A 24674-nucleotide genomic window follows, 5' to 3' on the forward strand; every position below is an offset into this window, starting at 1 on the left:
ATATATTTTGTCTCCCTAAGATTCTGTTTGCCTAATTTCATTTTATTTATTTATTTTTACCAGATGTTTTTGTTCAAACATGAAAAATACAACTTTTGTTGTAGTAATGTTTCTATGTAAATTTATACAAAGTAAACTGCAAGTAGTAACTTAGTCAGTGTTCTTTGTTGAAGATGCAGAGAAATGTTGCTCTGTGAATTGTTTGATAATCCATCAATGGCTGAAGGTTGATGCAAAGAAAGTAGAAACGAAAACTTGCATGTCACACATTAGCATAATAAGATACATAATAAAATATGACTGAGCCAGTGAAGGACAAGTAAATCTCCACCTACTCTGATGCCTACCTGTGAGCTGAAGAAAAAAATGAAAACATTTTGAATTTAAGTCTTTGACTCTACTTTGCAACAAGTGGTGGTGGCATTACCGCCTTAACAGAACAAAACACAAATACAGTAAGTTCTCTGTGAAATAGCTCACTGAACAAGTACAACAGTCAGTTTCCCTACAGGCAGGCTGCAGAGTCACTGGACTGGCTGTGTGGCAGCAGAGACATTTTCCTGATGAGGTGAAATAAATCCATCTTATTCAGAGTCCCCTCTTGCCAGCTGAGTCTAAATCCCATCCATAATTCCAAAGTTAAAGACGCTGAGCTTGACACCACCACACTGCTGCTGCATATAGAGAAAAGACAGACAACGACTCTGCCCTTCATTTGGACCCACCAGAGTGCTACAAATACCCATATTATAAAGTCAGCAGCTCAGCAGCACATGATCTGAATCCCCTGGAACAAACAGAAGGCCTTTTAGCTTTACACCAGCTCTGGATATCATTTTGAGAAGATATGATAGAATAGAGAGCAGACAGTTAGTAAGCTTAAGTTCATTCTGTTTGATTTTTCACAAAACAGAAAAAAAAATGGAGTTTGGGTTTTATAAATCATTCCTACATTCCTGAAAGTTAGAGCTTGTATAAATAAAAATACATCCTCGAGGTATAAGAATGGAGATTTTCTTCTGTGACTGATGACTTCCTTCCACTCAATAATTATTCTCAAGTAATTATAGGAATTTATCTGCTCCACAGTGTGCTCATTTCAGTTTTTAGATTCTTTTCAGTGAGTTTCCCTGAATGAGGAGTTTGTAAGAGTAACAGTACACAAGCATCAGAAAAACATATTCCTGATGCAGAGTTGCTAACTGAATATATTATTGTCATGAGTTGTGGGTGATGCCGGTGAGAGAAAATGCTGAGACCCAGATGATGAATTTAATAAAGAGAGCTCAAACACAGTCCAGCACAGGTGGCATGGCAGAAAGATTTGCACACAGCTAAATACCGGTAGCAACTGAAAGACAGAGGACTGAAAACGAGAGCTGAACCAACACAGGACTTTACAGTTCGACTGTGGTGGCAAGCAGACAAATGACGTACGACATACGACCAGGATTCAACAAGAGACAAAGACAACAGGTGGACTTAAATACACATGGGGTAATCAAGGGAACGAGACACACCTGGGAACAATCAACAGGAAGGACAGGACATCACAGAGACTCAGGGAACAGGGACACAGAAAAAAAAACAAGAAATTAATACACAAAAACACAGATCGTCAATTATTTGTAGTGGAACTATTAAACAACTTTAAATAATTTGACTGAAACATAGTTTTTAACTTCCTTTTTATGTACAAAATAACTTTAACACTGCAGCTCAGCTAGTGGCTTAAAGAAGATGACAAGAAGTGGTTCAAACTGCCATCAGCCTCAAAAGTTGCATTCTTTATAATTCTGTTTATTACATTTTTGTCACACAGCAGGAAGACTGACCTGTAAATCAAGAGCTTTGCTTTTTGGTTCAACTTTTTCTTCAGTACAACAGACTGGATCAGTGTGTGGATTACTGCAGACAAAGCCCAAATCTATATCTGTCCCTCTCCTGTTCTATCCTACCATGACTTATGAACTAGATACCCAGAAACTTCAGTGAGTAATGTACGAATCAGACCTAGAAGACGCACCACAACACGGACCACAACAGGTTAAACAAGTTTTATTTATTTAGAATGTACAAGAAGAATGACAGCTTCTTCTTCAGTTCAGCTTTCGGGTCAGACAGGTAGGCAGGCAACTGGAAAAACAACAGGAAGTGTTGTGTACCTGGCAAAGGTGGATTCCAAGGGAGTCCTCTACACAGACTTGGACTCAACAATCTTGAATTGTGGGAAATGTAACTGATGAAAAATGGAGGATGTCCATTTACTGCAGATTGTTTCTTCCACAGGACCGTTTAGAGGTAATCAGTCTATATACTGAAAACCGTTGATGATGTTGTCACAGAGTGTGGAAAGTCTGGTAGCAGGTTTAGGTTCACATTCACCTCACATTCATTCATGGGAGAAGGAGAAGTTACTTTGTCTGTAATCCACTCTGTGAAAAGAATGATGTCAGTTTGGCTCTGAGTGAGTCCAGAGCTTACAGCAGCAAAACCGGTGGGAGCAAACAGCAGCCAGCAGGAAACACAGGAACATCATGACAGACTCCTCTACTTCAGGAGGGGTGGTGGTCAGTCTGCCTCTAAGTTTTTCTGTTTGAGAACCAGGACCTCAGATTTACAGGAACTGACTCTCATCAGTTCAGTTCAAACTGGAGGTCAGAATCTGAAGAAGTCAATACTTATTACGAGAAAAACAAAAATGAGATCCTGAGGTCCAAACCACATTTCCTATTCTCTCACTTCTCCTCACCATAAAACAGGAACAGGCTCCTTTGTGCTGAGAATGTGGACACAGTGTAATATTGTGAAATGTATATTTTAAAACATTTATAACGTAAAGGATAATCTTTTATAACATGTTTATGAACAGATGGTAAACCTCTTATTATGATTATGTTAAAATTTAAGGAGTACAAAAAATAATTTAAGATTATTTATTTACTTATTTATATTTTTCAGAAAAGTGTTTCATGAATAAAAACCTTTTAGGTTTTCAGAAACAACAGAAAAGGATTCTGAACTTTGCATGTCATCTTTTAATCCTTTTCAATAATTTATCTTGTTTCTTCATTTGAGTATCAACAACAGTTTGTTGCAAGAATGTGAAACTAACATATCAGAGTCAAAGATGACACCTGGAACACATGAAGACTCTTCCACTCTTACACACACACAGTAGCTCTGGCAGTACAATAGGCCACACTCTACAGCACAAATGGATGTCAGGTTAAACACATTCACAGCATGAGCATGAACATTAACTTTCTTCAAAATAAGAGCACAACATGTTAAAATATTTTCCACGCAATTGCAAAGTTTAAAATAGAGCAGAAAACCATGTCTTATAAGGTTCTTAAAATATTTTTGCATTCAGTTAAAGTAAAAAAAAGACTTTGATTTGCCTTGAGCCAGTCAGTCTTTACAACAGCAATGAATACAGAATTCATTAAGCAGAAAAAACCCATCCACTCAGTGCAGTTTCCTTAGCTGTTACTATGAATAAACAAGTGTAAAATTAACTCCACACCTGTTTATCTGAAAAATAAACTAAGCAACAAAAATGTATATCATAAAGTATATTAACATTATAGATGTTAGAAGAGCTAAATTCATCTCTTACAAAAAAGTCAAAATATTATTGTTGCTCTTATTTTAACTTTTAATTTTATGTTTTCTCTTTGTTGTTTTAGAAGCTCCATCTGGTCTTGTGTTCTGTTTAGATGTGGTTCCTTCCTGGAGGACATCGGCTGCCAACAATCAATTGTTCTCTCTCTCTTGCCATTAATTTTTGACTTTTCATTAACGTAGAAAGTTTTTCTATTTGTTTTTTGTTTTCTCAAACCCCTAGTTGGTCATGACAGATGGTTGCTTGTACTGAGCCCATTTCTAGTTCTGCTGGAAGTTTCTTCTTGTTAAAGGAGAGTTTTTCCTCCTCACTGTCACTACATGCATACTTGGTATGAGGAATTGCTGTTAAGTCAAGCGATTGTCTACTGTTGCTACGTACTCATCCAAGAGAAGTGAATGCAGCAAGTGTATGACTTGATGCTATCGGCTGGTGCTTTTTTAAAAACTAATTTGAATAATGAACTGAACTTGAAACAAATTATTCTGTTTGATAACGAGAATAATTTTTGATTCCTTTATGATCGGATTGAAATAATATTTTTTTGTAAAGTGACTTAAAATGATGTGTTGTGAATTTGAGCTATATAAATAAACTGAATTCAATTGAATTAATTATATTTTTGTTTTCATTACATATTAATGTTTTATCTAACTTTGTAGAAGGCCTGGATACTTCACTAACAGGTGTGGTCACAACTTGCGTCCACTGTAATGTTGTAGGTGAGAAGCTGAAACTACTAATCTGCTGTATGGTTTTCTGTTTTTGACAGCTGGTTCTGTGAATACTTGTGGAGAACAGATTAGTTTATTTGGTCAAAAATATTGTTTTATCTCTATGTAATGGATTTGCAGTAGACACAAGACAAACATGCAAACTAGAGGCAAATTTGATTTAACAAAAAATCTTATGCTGGCTCTTATTACATGCCAAACAAATTAACTGGAATTCCAGCCTGAAAATGTAGAGATTTCTCTCCCACGTTATCCTCAAAGAATGTTGACCGAGTGTATAAAACACAGTAATACTATTTTCAACAGTAAATCATTTAAAGATTTTTCTTTACAATTCTATTGTGTCTCATTCCATCCCATGTTCTTCCTATGGTGTCTGAATGCAGAAAACGCTGAAAGATAATTTTTTAGTGGCTTGTAACATATAAATATAACATTATAATGCAACATTATTATCAGAACAACTTAAATATATAAAACTAACAATAATAATTTTTAAAAGTCACTTAAAATGACTCAATTACTGAAAACTTTCTGTTGTACTACCATTAATACAATTAGTTATGATTGAATTATCAAGTTTTCTCCCCCCTTTGTTTATGAAAGAGCGAAGCTTATGTCATTTAAAGGAGACAAAGCTCGTGGGATCTTCTCGTTTTCCATTTCTTTCATGAGACTGACACTGGGATGAATTTTATGTCGAAGCCGCGCAGAGGAAGTGCTCTCTCGCAGTTTCTCTCGGTTTGACGCTTGGTGGAGGCGAGAGGGAGGCAGAGTAGGGCGACGGCGGGGAAAGGGAGGACTGCCGGCGGGGAGCCACCGAGGGAAACAGGGATGTACAGTAAACACAGGCAGAAAAATGCCCAAATATCACCGGCAAAAAATGGACGTTTGCTGTTTTTGCTTTTTCTTCTGCTGAACGGCCAACTGGAAAGAGCCAGTGGAGAGACAGGAGAACAAGGTAAAGAAAAGAAGGAGCGAACATGCTGCTGGAAAACTTCTTCCAGTGGCTGCAGTTTCCTTTAGAGCTCCGTGGCTTAGTGTGGAAACAACTAGATGTAGACAGTAATTTGTGTAGCTTAAACAAATAGAGTAAGTGAACTGGTGAAACGATTTAGAGCGACAGAGCTCCAACTTTTATCAAACGGAACGCGCGCCCCAAGTTTCACCCTTCAGATTTTCTCGTTCAGAAAAGATTTGATTAAGACGCGAAGCCGCGAGAACCTGACAGCCTTCGATGAGATTTATCAATCTGAGGCCGAAACACGGGTTCATAACCGCACAATAACCGCTGCCATCTTCATCCGCTGCTCTCTCTGTTCCACAAAGAGGAAGAAGGTTTTTAAAAAAAAGTTTAGGCGGTTATGGCGAAATTACGCTTTAGAGTTATTCCATGATATCACTTTTTTGTTTTCAAAAATGAGCAATATTGTTTATAAACGGGAACCAAACATTTTTCGTTCTCTGTTTCGCACTAACACTGTTCAAATTTCAGCTGGATTTGAATATGCGTTACCATCTTTGAAACATCTAGAGACACTACAGTTATCTTAACAACTGAGTCACTTTATGAAATATGCCTTAAAGAACTCGCTTCTTTACAAACGTTCAAACTTTTCCTTTAGTTGAAATAAGGAGGCAGCTCCTTCCACTGTGTCCATAAAAGGCAGAGTTCAGAGTGAAGCTGACACACCACTAAGGAGCACAGATTCCCATACAGCTGAGGGCATTTCTTGACAGTTTACTGATATTTCTGCCAACTCTGAAAATGTATTTTGTCTTTATCTCTGCTTTGTTGCAAGTTTACAACGTCTATGTTCTGTACTTCTGTACGGTACTATGCCATAGTCTACAGCTCCTCCCTTTACTCAGAGGAGAAAGCTAACTGTGTAACCGAACAGCATCATGACCCTCTAGTCATGTGAACCTAAATACCACAGAGGTTCACAACACTTGAACAATATACTCTATTGAAAAAAGAAGAGTATATATGATGTAGTTAAGCATGACCAGCGTGAGGCAAAGCAGACTATGTTGCTGCTAAGTACCCCATCAGCAGCATTGTGCTGTTCTTTATGGAATAACACTGAATCATAATCAGGCTCTCAGCAACACTACCACACTCCAAGGAGGGACTGGTACCTGTCTCCAGAGGTCATTTGGTGAGTCCATTGCAATTGTGCAATGATTCTCCATATTTTATTTCCATACAGCTTAATTTGTTTTTCTTTTAAGCAAGGCAGGGAGGGACCTTCCTTCAGCCGTCTGTGTTCATCTAGCTGAAACTCTGAAAACACTCTGAGGTTCTGCACCAATAAAGTCCAAGATGTGGGGACTTGGGTGAAAGTAATAAATTATTGTTATTAAGTATGACCTAGACCTATCTTCTGTTGCTCTTCCGGCCATGACAGTCAACTGCTGTCTAAGGAACAGGAAGTCTCCTGAGCTGAGCCCACAGCATGGTGGGTTGCTAACAGCTGTGGCTGGTGTTTTATTCACATTGGAGGAGTGTAAAGCCAACACTGACTTTAGTTGGGAATTGGACAATTTAATATACTTAATCAAAGTGAATTGAAAATGAATGAAGACCTGTATGAACCCCTCCCCCCATGCTGCTTTCTGCTTGTCAGTTGTACTTTCCTTTAATCTTGGCCATCTCATCAGAAAGGTTTAAAAAGCCTTCCGAACTCCTAGTGCACCCTCTTGGGTTTTCTCTACAGTATCTGTCTGCAGCATGGCTCATTTAGCATCAACTGTGCTCAGCCCAGCCAGAGGATGGGCTCCACATGCTTTGCAACGCGGGTTCTGTTCTCCGAGCCCACAGGAATCTTTCTGGCAGTTTTTGAGAACTGTTGCAGGCTTTTTTATTTGTGGGGTTGCTGGTGGTAGTAAACAGGGACTTGCTGCGTAGCTGGCAAAAAATGTTGCTGCTGGTAGAGCTGTTGTGTGTTTGTTACTTGTACAACCTTCAGAAAGGCTTTTCAAGCCTCCTCTGGTCTACGCTGTGGCCTTCTCTGGTCATTATCCAGTTTCCTGCTGTAATGTTTATGCTTAGTGAATCTTCAGTGTGTACAGTAGATGGAGAACTTCCAGAGAGTTTCTCGCTATGCTTTAATTCTGTAATAAAAGAGAGCTTGAATAAGCTTGAATTTTGAAAATATATAGCATTTGTCATAGTTTTATGCATTAACCAGCCTGGGAATACACAGATATTTTGTTAAGTGGTTTTTTTAATGTGTAAATAACCAGCCACAGTTCAGGTTTAAGTGCTCCAAAATAACAGGATATCAGTCCCTGCAGACTCACTGTCTGGTTCACTAACTGTCACTAAAGTAATGAGCTTAATAAGGTCTTGGATAATAACAACTAAACCTGTAGCGTCATTGAACTTTATCAGTTTGCTTTGCATGTTGAACAAATTAGTTTTATGACATTTAATACATTTCCTGGTATGTATTAAATATACCAGGAAATAACACCATTTCCTGGTGTTATTTTTCCTGGTGTTATTTTTTAAAAGGAAGCAGCCTGTAAGCACACAGATTCAACTCACAGCAGAGTTCGTCCCTGGAGACTTGAATGTGGAGATGTGATCTCTGCCTCATGGAGACATCAATGGTTTGATTATATCTCCTCCCTGGAGGAAGAGCAAAAGGACAAGCCACACGCAGCTCAAAGGAGGGGCGCTTGCATCTGATTTTAATGTGTGACCTTTGTGTCTCTGTTGTGAAGAGACGGACACTTTAAATCACTTTTTAGCTTTATTGAACTAACACCAGACCCCAACATAAGCACTTACGGGAGGGTAACTTACTAGGCCCTTTGTTTTCTCTCGGTGTAACATGCAAGGCGACATTGCAGGAACAGAAAATCTCCAAGGGAAGAAGAAAAAAAACTCAGATTTATGACATTGATTGGTTATACTGAGTAAGTGAGAGCTTAAATACCCTCAGACTCAGCTCCTGTGGTAAATAGTGCATACAGAAAGGTTGTGTCCTTTTCTACACAGCAGAACACAAGATCAGCCTCAGACCATTTTGCTAAAACTAAGGTAAAGAAAATTTTGATTTATTTAGTCAATTTTATGACTCAATTAAAAAGGAGTTATCGTTTCACTGAGATACTATCCATTCATCGCCTGATGAATATTATCTTCAGGAGTCGGCAATATTTGATTTTTTTTAGAATTAAATTACGATCAGAATGTTATTATTAATTCTCTCTACAAAACCACAGCTTTTAAAGTAAAAAAAACAAAGCAGTTAGAAAAACTTTTCTACCTTTTTAATTAGTTTGTACAACTTTGCCGACTTGTGTCAACATGTCCAGCTAACATTTCAGAAATATGGTGCCAGTCTTAGACCCACTAAGACTGGCACCATATTGTTTGCAGTAGTAATTGAAATATTTTCATAAATTCACCCTATTCTCACCAAAATATCTCCTTTATAAATATTTGTTGGGGAAACTAAAGATGGTTATTAACATTAGCATTGGCATGTCTGACATTGCTAGATTTTATTTTTACATATTGGTACTGGTGCTAACTTAAACTGGGCTGGTATTAATAACTGATGTTTATTTTCATTGTTTTACTGTTTATGTTTGTGTGTCTGGAGTGGGGAGGATGTTGGTCACATGGTGTTTGTTTGGTCATGTGACAGTGATAGCGATGCAGTGCTGAGTGGCGGGGTGCTTAGCTGAAGCAGAGAAGCAATGCCTGGCAGAGTTATCGTTTTCTCAGGGTAAATATCAGTTACTGGTGACAACTACCAGCACAAATGTTCACATGGAAGCATCTGCATGGATCACAGAAATATACTGTGGGTAGATTACTTTAGGTTCATATTACTTTAGGTTCAGAGCTCTCTATATGCCAGCATGTGGTTCTATAGCCACCTAAAACATTAAATCTTCATCTTATTGTTGTGGTTGTCTTGCTGAGTGTTATCAGATTTTATGCTGGTTGTCTAACACATTTAAGGAGCTGGTAACCAGTTAAGCCTTTTTTTTTTTAAAGTTTTTTTTTTGTTTCTAGTGGCCTGTATTTGAAAGTGTTATGAAAGGAAATAGGGTAATGAAAGAGAGGGAAGACATGCGGCAAAGGTCACCAGACCAGGAATTGAACCTGCGAGGGCCACTTCAAGGACTAAGGCCTCCTTATGTGGGCTGTGCTTAACTCCTGTGCCACCACAGCACCAATAGCTAGTTAAACTAGGCTATTCTGAATAGTGCTAGCTGTTTATTTTCTTACTATTAGTTGCTAGGCAGCCAGTAGCAGCTGGAGGAGAGTAGTTTTTTATTTAGTTTTTTTTTTTTTTTTTTTTAACTCTTGTAGTTTTCCTCTGTTCTGAGTGAGGACACAACATCTTCAGAAATGTTGCTTGTGCAGCTGTAAAGTCCAAAGTTCAGAGACATATAACAGTTATTGTTCTTTGATGGCTGAAATATCATTTCCTTACCTTCACTGCTGTCAGCTGCAGCACATCTGAGATGATGCTTTGGCTGGGCAAGTAGAAATTGAGTTTTTAGAAATCATGGTCATAATAAAAATAAAAAATTGTATTTTTTTATTTTCAATCAGTAACTATACTGATACTATACTACTTCCATAGTTATCATTAAAACCAAAGTGTTTTTTTTTTTCAAAAAAAGAAAGGAATAAAAACTAAACTGATACATCTGAACAAGAGCATAGAACTGCTTCATGTAGAATGTGTCTTACAGCTGTTCTCTAACACTGTACAAGGGGATTGACCACAATGATGCATTCAGGGACTGTTTGAAGACTAAATAATCAGTAAGGTTGGAGTCATATTTAGGCATACTAAGGTATAAAAAACAGGAATGATCATGCATGATTGCATTTAGGAGCTTTTAATCAAGACAGCAGTAAAATGTACTAATGCACCATCCTGACACATTCACATATACAGCAACAGAGAGCTCTGTAAGAGTGCAAACCACAATCAATCAGCCCAAAGCCCAGAGATGATGAATTATTAAATTGAATAGAAAACATAAACCACTGATATATAAACCATTAATTTGGGAGCTTAAAATAAATGTTTCTTCTTATGCACTGATCCCATTATTACAAGAATATGACTTTTGTTTTCCATAGATAACAATATAACTAGTCAGTTCTTGCAAGCAAATGACAGAAAAATATGTCTAAAGGAGAATACATGCAACTGTAAATAAGATCAATATTAATTTAAAAAATGTGTCATACTAAAAGAGTAATAATAGGGGTAAAATAAATGCCTTCTCCGGGTTGGGGGTTGTTTCCTGCCTCAAGTGGAGGAGTTTAAGTATCTCGGGATCTTGTTTACGAATGAGAGAAAAAGGGAGCGGGAGATCGACAGGTGGATTGGTGCAGCATTTGCAGTGAAGCGAGCGCTGTACTGGTCAGTCGTGGTGAAGAGAGAGCTGAGTCAAAAAGCGAAGCTCTCGATTTATGGGCCGATCTACGTTCCTACCCTCATCTATGGTCATGAGCTTTGAGTCATGACTGAAAAAACGAGGTCCCACATACAAGCAGCCGAAATGGATTTTCTCTCTAGCGTGGCTGTGCTCTCCCTTAGAGATAGGGTGAGAAGCTCGGTCACCCGGGAGGGACCGAGCTGCTGCTCCTTCACGTCGAGAGAAGCCAGTTGAGGTGGCTCAGGCATCTGGTCAAGATGCCTCCTGGACGCCTCTCTGGTGAAGTGTTATGGGCATGTCCCACCGGGAGGAGGCCCCGGGGAAGACCCAGGACATGCTGGAGGGACTATGTTTCTCGGCTGGCCTGGGAACACTTTGGGATTCCTCCGTAGGAGCTGGAGCAAGTGGCTGGGGAGAGGGAAGTCTGGGCCTCCCTTCTTAAGCTGCTACCTCTGCGACCCGACCCCAGATAAGCGGAAGAAAATGGATGGATGGATGGATGGATGGATGGATGGATGGATGGATGGATGGATGGATGGATGGATGGATGGATGGATGGATGGATGTTACTACTTCTATATCTCTGCCCATGCTGCATTAATTTGATTGATCAGCAAGCAACTGCTAGCACGTAGATTATAACTGAGGATAGAAGACGTTCATTCCCGGACTGAAGTTCTGATCACTGCATTAATCAAATTAAACTTAACTCAATGCCAGTTGTTGCTTTACTGTTTGGGATTTGCTTGTCAGACAGGTGACTGCACTTTGCATGGCCAGTGTTTTAAAAACACAACATACGTTCAAGTGCAGAAGTTTGAAAACTGTATTGTAGGTTTTATATATTATTTTGATGATGGAAAGAATCAACAATTTCTTTTATAATCCACGTATTAATAATCTACTGGTATAACGGGATGTAATATGTAACATATTAGTTTTAAAATACTCATTTAAGTTGTCAATTCCTTCCACACATACACTCATACAAACGATGCAGATTTATTTTACTCCCAAACACTTTCACAATGTGTTTTGAAGAGAAACAAATCTGTACCAGCTAAAATTAGGGATATACCCATACACAAACAGGCTTAGGGTCTGCTTCCTGTTCTACTGTGCTAACTCCAAAAACCACAAATAAACATACACTCTGAAGGTTATTGTATTATTATAAATTATTTAAGAGTATTACTCTTTGTGATGGAGACCAGGGGTTCCATCCCATGTTGATTATTGATATTATGTTGTTTTCAGTTCAAATGAGTTTTGTATCAGTTCTTTATTTCAGTTACATGGTGACATTTGGTGAACATTCTTTTTGGGTAGGGAGGCTAGCCATCTTTCCTGTTCAGAGAATGTGGGGGAAAATGTCAGTTTGTTTTGATTTAGATTAGTTCAATTTGAGTTAATTGAGTATTTGCCTTTCTGGGTGTGTCTCAGCAAGGTGGAGCAGAGAGGGAGACGAATGCTCCTGGAGCATACCAGCTTCCATTAGGAGGGGGAATACTCTGAGGATTTATATTTAGTTATATTTACTTTTGATTGACTTTAGGTTAGTTTAATTTTAATAATGTGCATGCATGTAAATATTTGTTGGATCATTTATTTGTTAGTTTTGTATAAGTAGTGTTTGTGTGTCTTTTCTTTTGATCACCCCTTTACCTGGTGTCAGTGTTGGAACTTGCCTCAGGTATAAATGTCAGCTTCTTTGTTTCACTAAAAAAAAGGGTGTTGGTGTAATGAAGACTTGGAGCTCCCAAATAAATCCACCTCAAAGACATTTGTTGCCTCACTTCCTTCTTTAATGCAGAGCCTCCGCTGGTCAAAGTGACACTCTTGCCCCTTAATTGATTTGAAACTCTACAGTTTCTTAAGTTTTCTTTAAGAAGCCAAAGATTATAAACTAATGACCTTTGACCCACGTGTTAGAAACCAATTGAGAACTAGAGACAAACAGATTTTCCTTTATTACCAATTACATTTGAACCCGTCGCTAAAAAGCAGGTGTTCACAGCAAACCCAGTTACAGCATATTCAGCATATGTTTGGAGAAGCCAGACTGGTATTTCTGTCCAACTTATCTAACTTTTAGAAACAGCAATATTCTTTTTCAGGATCTCTCATAAAACAGCTCGTAGGTTTCAGACAAGGAGATCCTAACCTCATACAATCATTAGCATAGGGACAGTCAAAGCTCTTATCCCATTCTAAGTGCTCCTGACTGATTTCAGTGCATATCACTGTTTCAATGCTGGGAAAAGTCATAGAAAGGAAAGAGATATGAGGAAATCTCCCTCACCTAGATGTTCATTTAGTGTGGCACCTTCTTAGAAATCCATGGATATAGAGAGGCGAGATAGAAGAGAGAAGTGAAGTGGCAAAGTCTGAGGGGATTTGTGGAAATGGGAGATTTCCACAAAAATCTATATTTTTGTGGAAAATATAAATTTTCCACAAAAATATCCATATATATATATATATAGTTAAGGTTGAAATGATCCTTACCCCTCAGGATATTTAGGTCTAAAAATAATTTTCCTGACATGAAGAAGTTTGTTTCTGATTTGGAATGATGCAGGTAGCTCTCAAGACAACGTAAAATGACTACCAATTGTACTAATTCTGTTTTCATATTTTGGAAAGATAATATAATAAATACCTTTATCAATAGCAAATGGAAAACCTTTACTGGGATTGTAGCTTTTTTTAAAATAATTTTTAAGAAGCTATTTCAGTGTCAGTGCATTCTGTAACAAACAAATATACCAAGAGATTTTGAAGAAAATGACTGCCCAAAGGTGCAGTCGACCAAAGCTCCGGTGCGCTCATGGATCGCCCACATTCCTGCCTGGATTCACCCCACTTAGCGAGGACCATGCTGCTAATGCATACTGCAGCTATAATGTCTGTATGGCTTTCATAAAAATATGTTTTTTTTTTTACATATTTGTTAAAACTGTCACCAGATTATCTGTATCATGATACAACATGATACAGATAATCTGGGAAAAGAAAGAGATCTCTGATTGCCTCCTGATTTTACGTTCACGAGATCAGTCAACTTCGGGCTCAAGGTGCTAATGGCGGAGAATCAACTCCGTCATTAGATAGTAAAAACGGAAAACCGTTTTTACCATCGTTATTGGTGGCCATACTAACATAGTGACAATTTCACCAAATATTTGAAGAAATGTTTTTTATTTATTTATTTAATAAAAGTGAGACTATGGAGAAGGGGCTTTAGTTTTGAACAAGGCACTTTTCCTTTTAGGAAAGGTACTGCTGATTTATGGTCTTCTTCGTTTTTAAAAAGGCAGTTTAAAAGTTGAATGGTTTTGAATCTCTGGGCTGCCAAGATTTCTAAACTTGAACAAGGCATTCATTGCTCCTAGCAATCTTTTAAAACATGGTGCTATCATTTTTCCTCCACTGGCTTTTTTTTTTCTTTTCCATTTTTCTAGTTATAAAGTCCTCCTTCCTCTATTTTAAAAAGCATGATACCTCATTTTGCTAAACCTGCCTCTAACTATTGATATATTTGTAATTTTCTTTACTCCACACACAAAATGAATAAAATTTTTTATCATGATTTTTTTATGAAGAGTAAGTTAGAGATGGAGTCCTTTTTTTAATAAGATATCCTGTGAAGGGGATGTGAGTGCAGTTCTCCTTGGAATAGTTAAGAAATCATCCTGCTTATAAGAAAGAAAGGTGCTTTAGGGAATGGCCATAATTCAATAGCACAGTGGAACGTCTCCAAGCAGTACCCTACTTACACATGTTGAGAGTGTGAGTGATGCACTGTGTGGTTTGCCCGTTATATTTTGACATGAACTGGAATTGAGCGATGGAAGCTTAACTAAGTATTCCATTACACTGCAAAAACACAAAATCTTACCAAGTAGTTTTAGCTTAGTTTCTAGTGCAAATATCTTGGTATGCTTGAAATAATACAAAACTAACTTATAAGTAACTTTTAAACAAAATATAAAGGCCTGTTTTGAGTCAGTAATTTCTTAATATTGACAAAACTGTACTTGCTCTATTTGACAGATTATTTCACTTATAGCATGGAAAAAATGTTTTGTTTTAAGTGGAACTAGCACATTTTCATCAATATAAAGGACACAATTTGTTGGCATGCCTGGTAAAATGTGTAAAAAGCCATAAAGGTAGTTTATTTATTTATTGCAGTAGTGTAACCTTGAAAATGTAACAAAAATCACACTATTGCATGTCTGATTTTTATTTCAAGGGACCAAAAACACAGAATGTCATGAGAAAATAAAGTTTCATCATCACCTTACAGTAGCTATGTTGACATGTGCAAAAAATTTGTATAAGATTAAAATGTATTCTGATGAAATAATCTAAATGTATCATTTAAAGGGTCATGGTCATGATCAGTGCACCTAAGCACTGATCATGACCAGTGCTTAGATGCACCAGGCGTTATACAGAGTAGAAGCTCTGACTTGCAGATTTGTAAAATTTCCTAAAAAAATATAAAAGAAGTTGTACTTCTGTCTGTCTTGAACCTATAAACCTTCAAACTCAGCAAAGTGTTCGTTCTGTGTCTTCTGAGTGCCCAGAATGGAACCGCAGCAGGTTCTAATGCCAACATCAACACATGCTGGAGGAAATAAACATTCTTCAAAGTTTTGCCCCTAACAGACCAATCAAAATGTGACTGCATGAAGTATGTGGGCTTAGCATTTGAAAAGAAGAGCATCATTCAGGAAACATTGCAAAATAAAAGCATACTTGCTAATGTTCTTTAAAAAAAAATAATGCTAGAAAATAATTTGTATTAAGATGACACTGTTTTTGTGATTGTTTGAACCCAAAATCTGTTTTTGTTCCTATTTTTGTCTTTTGAACTCCATGTCCTCCTAATTGTGCTAAAACATACCTTCCACTCAGACTGATTTGCAGCACTGCATGGACGGAAAGGGTGCCAAGTACAGCTGGTCTGCATGATATGGAGCAGGAGTCAGTCAGTGCAAAGATATCAGAAGCCATCTGTTTTCAGAAAAGTTAACACTGCAAGCAAAGGCAGTTTTAAATTTGATAAAATATCTGATTGGCTTCCTGAGTTGTTAGAATCTACTTCATCTCCTCCTCCTGGGCCCACTCCATGCCGCTCATTTCTCTACAAGGTAATAAATTTGCTATGTACAGTATTATTCTTCCTCCCCTTACTCACACTTTTTCTACTATGTTCCACACTTTATATTTCAGCCATGGGGTCACTTGACAGATATAGATGCCTTTCATTGTATTTTTTTTCTCTGCAACCCTCCCTGATAGCTGCTTGGATGACTGCCGGGAGTGAGCGCAAATCCTCCAGCTTTATCTGTTGGCTGGCAGAGGTCCCCTAAGGATCACAGAGCAAGGAACAGCATGAGTGAAAAAACACAATATATGAAGTGTGGAGAAGGACAGGTGATGGTGCTTTAATGACTAAACTGGAAACTTTCCCCACCCTGAACTCTTCACTCTGCTAATGCAAGGGCATAATTTGCATAGTCAGTCAGTCCTTTGACGCTTTAACTCCAGTTCCTAAGGCTGTAACACTTCCAGTAGCACAACCTTTTAGAGGAGCCATGCTGCGTCCTTTTCAGGCTGCAGGAGGTGGACATAACAAAATCAAAACATTGTGAGCATCATGTTTGAAACTCGTGAATTTGTTCTACTTTTAAATCACTTTGCTTAAGATATCAATGATACAGATTTAACACAGATCCAAAGTAACAAAAAGGTTCAAATTTAGAATATGTTTGCTTGCTTCAGGTCGATTCCTGGAAGAGAGCTGCGTTTATGATCCTTGCTTTCAACAAAATCTGTAAATACCGTTTTTATGTCAATTTATAAACATTGTTGATTTCTTTTTATTGCAGCAATATGATTCTCAAAAGATTCAGATAACAACTAAGCCTGTCACAATAAACAATAAATCAATTAAAGAGAAGTCAGGAAGTACTGTACCAACTTCTGTTTCTCCCTTGTTTTTATAATCATAGTGAAACTTTTCAGTGCCTTGTACATAATGTTGTTCTTCTGACCATATTGTGAGCAGATCTTCAATAATTGTTGAAGACTGGCACTACATGGACTGAATAACTAGACCATCAGCATACATGAGATGGTGAATTATGGTCCCACCAACAACACATCCTGTCCCACAATTTTGTAGCTCCTTTGATAAAACATCCATGTATACATTTAAAAGAAGAGACATGATTTGTTCCTTATTTTGAAAATATATTATTATTATTATAATTATATTAGTTGAAAAGGGTCTCAAAATGACAATAATATTGTTTCTTGCTATAATTTCTGGGGCAATTTATCGTCCAGGAAAATGTATTATTGTGACAGACTGAAGAGAGCATTAAGTGAAGTTTTGATGTGGTTTCATGGTTTCATGGTGGTGTTCATCCTGTGGAAAACATAAAAAAATTCTTTGATGATTTGGTTTGACAGAACCAGTGAAAAACCATTTCAGACACCAGCCCTGGTTTACCACTAGAGTCTCTGCAATGACAAAGCTCCAAAATAGATGTGCTTTAAGCTCTTTAATGTTGACTTTGTGACCTGATTTCATGAATTTCAGCAGTGAACAAACATTTGGGTTCTATCAGTGAACACATAGATAGATCTTTTTCTTTCTGTCTTAACTAAAGGGACATCTTAATTATTTTGCACCCCAGGTAATCTAGAGAGATTGAGCTTTACTAAACATGGCCTGTAGCAGTGCTTCCCAATCATAATTCTCAGGACTGTTTACTTTATGTTAATAGAGCTGTGTTAGTGGTTGAATTACCTCATTGGCATGTCATCAAGTAAGAGTACTTTGGAGCAGAGAATATCTGAAAACACAGGAGGCTGTAATTGCCAAGAACCAAGACTAAAACCCCTATTTTTTTAATCGGTAATTTGTTCTGCAGTTTTCACTAAAGGAATGATTATGCAGTGCTTTGTAAGGAAAGCACAGTAACATAGTTATCCGACAGATATACACTGAAGCAATAACACAAAGGATTGCTTTTTTACAGTGTCATCTATCGCTAAACAAATATTAATGCAAACTCTTGAGGTCCACAGAAGGTCATCCAGTAATCAAAAGGCGATGAGAAGAAATGACTTTCATGTTTGTTAATTGAATCACATATGAACAAAATGGGCAATCTAGGTAAATAGTAATAAGATACATCACCAAACACATTGTCCATAGAAATTTTATAAAATAAAATTTGAACACTCATTTCAAAGAGTGACTTTCCAAGACACATAACTATAATAGTATTACTTTACACAGATTGTTAGGATCCTGAGTTGTTTTGAGGTTTGTTTATTTTGTGTTCATTAGTTTCTTTCTTAGATCAGTCTTGTTTCTGTTTTTCTTTAGTTCAGTCCTTCCTTAGTGATTCTAGCTTATGTTTATTTCTTGTGTTTAGTTATTATTTGTTACTCCAGTTTAATTGTGTTTCTTAGGTTTAGTTATTCTTTAGTGTTTTAGTCCACTTGAATCTCTTGTGTAATTTCTGGGCATGAAACCAAACTGCTGCTCACTGATCTTAGCCTCACTTTAACAACTCCCTGCACTTCATTATGTGCTCATCAACTTTATCCCTCTGTAATTACTACAACTTTGTACGTCCCTTTGGTCTTGAAAATCATACCAGCATGCTCCTCCCCCAGTCACTCAACTTCGTCTTACTCTCCAGAATGCTGTCAAACTAGCTGGTCCAAAACACCACTGTGCTCTCTACCAGGCATCTCCATAACTGTACAGTTGTGTCATTTAGACCAAATGTCTTTCTATACTTAATGCTCTTCAGAGCAGCATCTAGCTCCATCCTTACTAATTTTCCTTCCTTCCTTCCTTTTCTTCCGTTTTTCATCCCCTGTCCTCCTCTCTCTCTCATTTTTCTCATTCATCAGCTGCCCAAAATTCTCCTTTCTTTTTTTAATGCTTTAGCTTTTATCAGCCTGACCTGTAGCCAGTACCTCTCTAGCTTGTAGAGAGGGATAGATCATTTTAACCTTACTTATTGTCTGACCTTCTCGCATTACTCTTCAGAATCCTTCTCCTTCTGAAGAGCAGAAGGCTTTCCCGCTGCTCTCTTTCGTTCTTTGAATACTATCCAGCACCCCATCATTCCACTCCAGCTTTTCTTGTCTTCTTTCCTCTGATATGAACTTCCTTCACTCACTTTCCTCCCAATTTGTCTCACCACCTTAGCCGTCCTTTCTCAGTCCTCTTGTCGTGATCCAGTTCCCTTCCTCAGCTCCGACCTGAATGTTTTGCAACTTTTCTTCTCCAGTTCCAACTATCTAATCCTCAGGCCTGTCTGTACTCTATTCCTCTTCTTTGCTTCCACTTTCATCCTACACACTACCCCTCTAGGCTAATTTGCATGACTCTCTCTGTACTACTTTGTGATCCTTACCCTCTTTAATGTGACATTTCCTGCAAAGGATATTGTCCACCTGTTTGTGACTCTATGTTCCTGCGTCTTCTTAAAATATGTGTTGATCACCTTCATTTCCATCCTCTTTGCAAAATCCATAACTATCTGTTCCTCTGACATAAGAGCTGCTGGATTTTTTTTCTTGCTATAGTCATTTTTTCATTTATTAGAAGAAACAATAATGGAATACGGGTCACCCATTTTTGTAAAGGCATCATGTATTTAGTCAAGTTTAATGAATGAATGCAGTCAGTGGATGCTTTTCAGTAAAGACAATGGATGATTGTGGTTCTATGGATTAAAAATTAAAATGAAAGCAAATAACATGAGTAATAAAAGACAATGTAAATATTTTTTTATAAATAATTGAAATAACACAGGTCTTGACATTTAGCTCTTACTCATATGGTTCCCAAATCTCATTGTTGTTTATCTTCAGTTTTGGTGTACACTGTGAGTCCGTGCTGTTCTAATTGCCTCAGTGCAGCTGTTCTAACCAGGTAAATTGTGGCACAGAGCAGAAGTGATTTGTTAACTCTGATGTTGGATATCACGTTTGCCTGGTGTTTATTACACCCCAAAGCCACAGTGAGTCGCAGTAGATCATTTAAGGGGAGCGGCCTGATGGAGAACCTCATCCCATCTAGCCTCTAATGTGTCTGCTGAAGCTATCAGCCAGCCTGAATGTTTTCTTCAGAAAGAAGGCCGCACTGTCATTCTCCAGATCTGTGTCATTTGTTGGTTTTGGCTATAAGTGAATATTGAAAGAAGATGTTTTCTTGGCCACATTGTAGGCCCTCCCTTTAGGCACTCCTCTAAACCAGTAAAAAGAGACAAAATCAGAAGATTTAAAACATACACAGAAATTCAAATGTGAAACCTTTCAGCGTAGGTATAAACTAAATGTAACACCTTTAGTATACAGTTTGTATACAGAGTTTCACTTCTGCTTTTTGAACATTTCTGAGAGCTCACTGAAAACCACTAAAATCATTTCATGTAAGCTCAAGTGGAGTGAGTGGGCACTGTTACTCTGGCTTTACGTTAAGATGGAAGCTTTGTGGGCGGAGAGTCGATCATTGTTGGAGCTGAAGTGCACTCACAGATGCACAAAATCATCTATTTACTTTGCACACCACACTTGTTTTAATGCTGTACACATAACACATAGATGAAAGAGTTTCTTATCAAAGTGGTTCATACCAACAATTTCAGTTGAACCCTCAGTCAGTGCTTGAGAACATTTTGAGTTTTTCTGTGGATGTGGATGTTATGAGTGTGGATGAACAGCATCCCCATTGGATGAAGTGATGACATTATTGTCCTAGGGCTGGACATTATGTCCAACTCCATATGTATTTTGACAACTTCTTAAAAAATGTATAACAAAGATTTTGTGTTGTGCTATAATCTAATTTGAAAGATTTTCCTTTTTGTTTTGTGAAGCCTCAACTGTCGCTTTTCTCCAGATTTTCTCTAAATTACAAAGTAAATCATTGTAGAGCAGTGCTTCTCAATTCCAGTCCTCAGGCCTCCCTGCTCTTCTTGTTTTAGATGTGCCTCTACTCCAGAACAGCTGATTCAAATGATTGCATGACCATCAAGTACTGCAGAGGCCTGTTAATCACCAAAATATTCAATCAGGTTGAATGGCATAAGGGAAATACCTAAAACATGCAGGACAGGGGGGCATGAGGACAGCAATTGAGAAACGCTTCAGTTAATAAATCTCATTTGAAATTCACATCCTGTAGAGTTGAGCTCATTGTCAATGTTCATGTGATAATGTTGCTCAAATGAGTCTTTTACAAGCTCACAGCATTATCAGGCACTTATTTATATATTTCAAAGATAATCTTTTAGGATTTCCTTTTAGTGTTGATTGACTGAATTTATGGTCTTTTGATGGTTGATCATATTATGTTCCACCTTTCCTTCCCACCGATGGGTAAAGTTTTTTTTTTCAGACAATGCATCGAAATTCTGCTGTTTCTTTATATTATAATGTAATGATTAGCAATTTGTATTGCTGTATTTTTGAGACTTTTTATCTTAAGGAGTTAACTTTTTGCTCTCTGTGTAAAATGCTATGATAAACAAATAAAACAAAGTGTAAAATCACAAACAAAATAGCTACTTCCAAAAGGTTAGCATGTTAGAAAGGTTAGCATCATGAGCCACCTTAGACATATATATTCAATCCTCCTTCCCCTACTCCACTCAATTTATTGTTTTTCCCTTTTCCTTTTCAGAAATCTCCAAATGTCACAGAAATGTTTCCCTTTTGTGCCTGCAGCCATCGTAGGCCAACTGCTGCTGACATTTCATGTATTTCTTTCAGTGCTACCAACGATTAATGGTGACCTTTGCCTGTGTGGTTGAAAGCAGGTGATCTTCTCCAACCTGAAGAAATAAAGCTATCAGTGTTAGAATTTAAAAAGTCAATTTAGAGCAGTTCACCCTTATTATCCTTTTGTTGTAACCAAATGTTTCATGTATTCATATCAGCGCAAAGCCATTGTGAAGACCCCACATTGCACTTGGATGGGTGTAGGGGGTGTCAAACTCCAGTCCTCAAGGGCCGCTGTCCTGCAACTTTTAGATGTGCCTCTGCTGCACCACACCTGAAAAGAATAATTAGGTCATTAGCAAGGCTCAGGAGAACCGATCTACACAGGGAGGAGGTAATTAAGCCATTTCATTCCACTGTTTTTTACCTGTGGCACATCTAAACACTGCAGGACAGCGGCCCTTGAGGACTGGAGTTTGACACCCCTGGAGGGTCATCAGTGCTTTTTAGTTGCACATCTGACCAGATGGAGGAAGACTGTGATGGCCTCTATGCTGTGCACTATTGTTAAAGCACTTTGATGGATGTACTTGGTGTCATAAATTGGAGTTGTAGGTGAGGACTGATGCGGCTAGACCCAGGGTTGAGGTGCAAAAATTATGGTTTTAATGATAATAAACAAGGTGTACAGAAGTCCAGGCAGCACAGGTGAGCAATGAGACTAGGAACTCAGACACTGGTAGCACTGGAAACAAGACTGGAACATGACATGCAACAGTGACATCTAAGACAAGGACCTGACAGGGAACAAGAGACACATGTAGGAGTAAATACACAGGGAAGGTAATCAGGTGAAACAAGGGACAGCTGGGGGCAATCAAAGGGAAGACATGGCAACACAAGAACTAATTAATACAGAGAAAACCAAATCCTCACACTTGGGAGGCTCTTAGCCCCATTAGATGCTGCCTGAAGGGTAAACGGTAAAGAGAGCTGAGACCTTAAGTGATCTCACATCAGAATGGATTAGATATGATTTTAATTCACTGATCAACTCTATTTATTTTTTCTTTGGAACATTGATTATTTTTAATGGATTGTCCCTTCTATAAATGCATGAACACGCATTTTGTATGTGGCTAATTTATTTATGGAGAATTATGTAAAAGCAAATAACTCAAACCTACATTACCTGCGCTACATTACACACTCCTCACCTTAAATTAATAATTAATTTAAATAAAAACAATTTATTCCAGTAACTTAATTCGCAAAGTGAAACTGGTCACATTTAATGTAGAATCTTTTTAAGCCTTTATTTTTGATAATTACGGGGATTTCCTGCTTATAGCTGATAAAAATTTGTAGGATTAGAAAATTAAATCAGACCAATTAAAACTGTTTTCAATACAGAAATATGAGCAGTGGCGCAACTGCACATTATTCAGGTGGATTCGAAAACATAAATTGGCGCCCCCCCCCGAAGGAAGGAACGTCAGCGTAGAAAACATACGCTCGCTTCCCCCCCACCCCCCTGAGGCGAGGATACGTTTAGTGTGAAACTCACGCTAGATTTACCTCATTGTGTGCGTAAGGTGAAGGAGCGTAAGGCGCGCTGAAGTGTATGGGAAAACATAATCGGCACCCTCCAGACAGGGTTTTGGCGCCCCCTCTGGTGCTGCGCCCCTATGCGTTGCATGCGCTGCATACCCACTTTTTGCGCCACTGAATATGGGCATAATGAAAAGTATGTTTAATACCTGATTAAAGGTAATTTTCATTTCATTTCATATTTTCAAAGCATCTGACAATACATTAGAATGTGCCTCATTGGAGCACATTCTAATGTATGAATTATGGCTGTAGGATTTATAGAAGACGATGACAACCTGTAGTTTTCAGTTTGAGGACAGAGAAAAAACAGTAAACATCTAGCTCGTCTTATTAACTGCTTTAAAGCTTGTCGGGTTTATTTGACTGCCAGGACTACACGTGGCAGAGCGCTGCTTTGAGAGCAGTCACAATAATAACACTTTATGCATCTACTTCGAACATCAATGGAGAAAACATTTTCAATAAAAATCTTTTCTACGTTTAAAGTGCCATGAATTAAATAAAGTTAATACAATTTACAGCGTCCTCTATGCTAATAAAAATGCAGTGTGAATTCTGGGTACATTGTGTGTTCAGGCTGCACTGCTACTGTACTGACAGCATTTCATACAGAGAACATTGTGAGGATTTTGGTGAGACTGTGAAGAATTAATAAATGTGAAAAGCTCTGCTGCAACCTGTAATAATAGTTACATTGTTGTTGAAGTTGAACTGTCAGATGGGATGAATTTGTCCATATACAGTTACATATTGTCACCTTCCTAAAATAAGGCCTGGGGTCATTTCTTGCCAAAAGTAATTTTCTGCCTCTTTTGGAAACAAAGAAGCGGTAATTTTTATTTTTTATTTTTTACCTATATGACAGGATTTTAGGAATGTGACAACATAGGTATAAGTATAGGTAGCAAAAATTACATTTACCTGGGTGGCATTATTTTATATCGAAATTCCAATAGGTTGTCTTGAGATTATTTTCTGTGTTCTTTATGTCTCAAGAAGAACAACATATAGTTTATCCGCAGTTAGTGAAGATCTTTTCACTTTTTCACGAAACTGTTTGAGAAGTGGGATAAGTTTCTTTCACCTTTCCTGGACTTCCTTTGGATATTGGTCATTCATCCCGTAAGTTCCTTTTAATTCCCATTCACGACTTTTAATTAATTCCTTTTGCTTAAAATGTTCCAATTTGGCCACAATGGGTCTCGGTTTGTTGGAGTTTTTAGTGCTGATGTGAGTTGGTGCTATAGATCACTATTTGTGGCTGTGTCTGATGAACACAATGAACACCTTAGAGCATAGAGTCTGAGATACTCTACTGTGAAATACACGCACATGCACACGCACACACACAAACACACACACACACACACACACACACACACACACACTTTTATATATATATATATTTATATATATATATATATATATATATATATATATATATATATATATATATATATATATATATATATATATACTATATATATATATTTGTGTGTGTG

At 37.7% G+C, this 24674-nt stretch overlaps 1 protein-coding gene across 1 annotated transcript in view; it reads left to right on the forward strand.

Annotated features, from left to right (window-relative positions):
* The first annotated feature begins 5109 nt into the window (after positions 1-5109).
* The window catches only part of LOC106960524 (disintegrin and metalloproteinase domain-containing protein 33-like), a 145026-nt gene continuing 125461 nt past the window's right edge, over positions 5110-24674 (forward strand). The window contains exon 1 of the mRNA XM_015053664.1: positions 5110-5323. Within this exon, the coding sequence (XP_014909150.1) occupies positions 5197-5323 (127 nt within the window). The 5' untranslated portion in view covers positions 5110-5196. The remainder of the gene's footprint in view (positions 5324-24674) is intronic.

The sequence above is a fragment of the Poecilia latipinna genome, unplaced genomic scaffold (assembly GCF_001443285.1).
Source record: "Poecilia latipinna isolate Pla-1442-1.1 unplaced genomic scaffold, P_latipinna-1.0 Scaffold1191, whole genome shotgun sequence".
Taxonomy (NCBI): domain Eukaryota; kingdom Metazoa; phylum Chordata; class Actinopteri; order Cyprinodontiformes; family Poeciliidae; genus Poecilia; species Poecilia latipinna.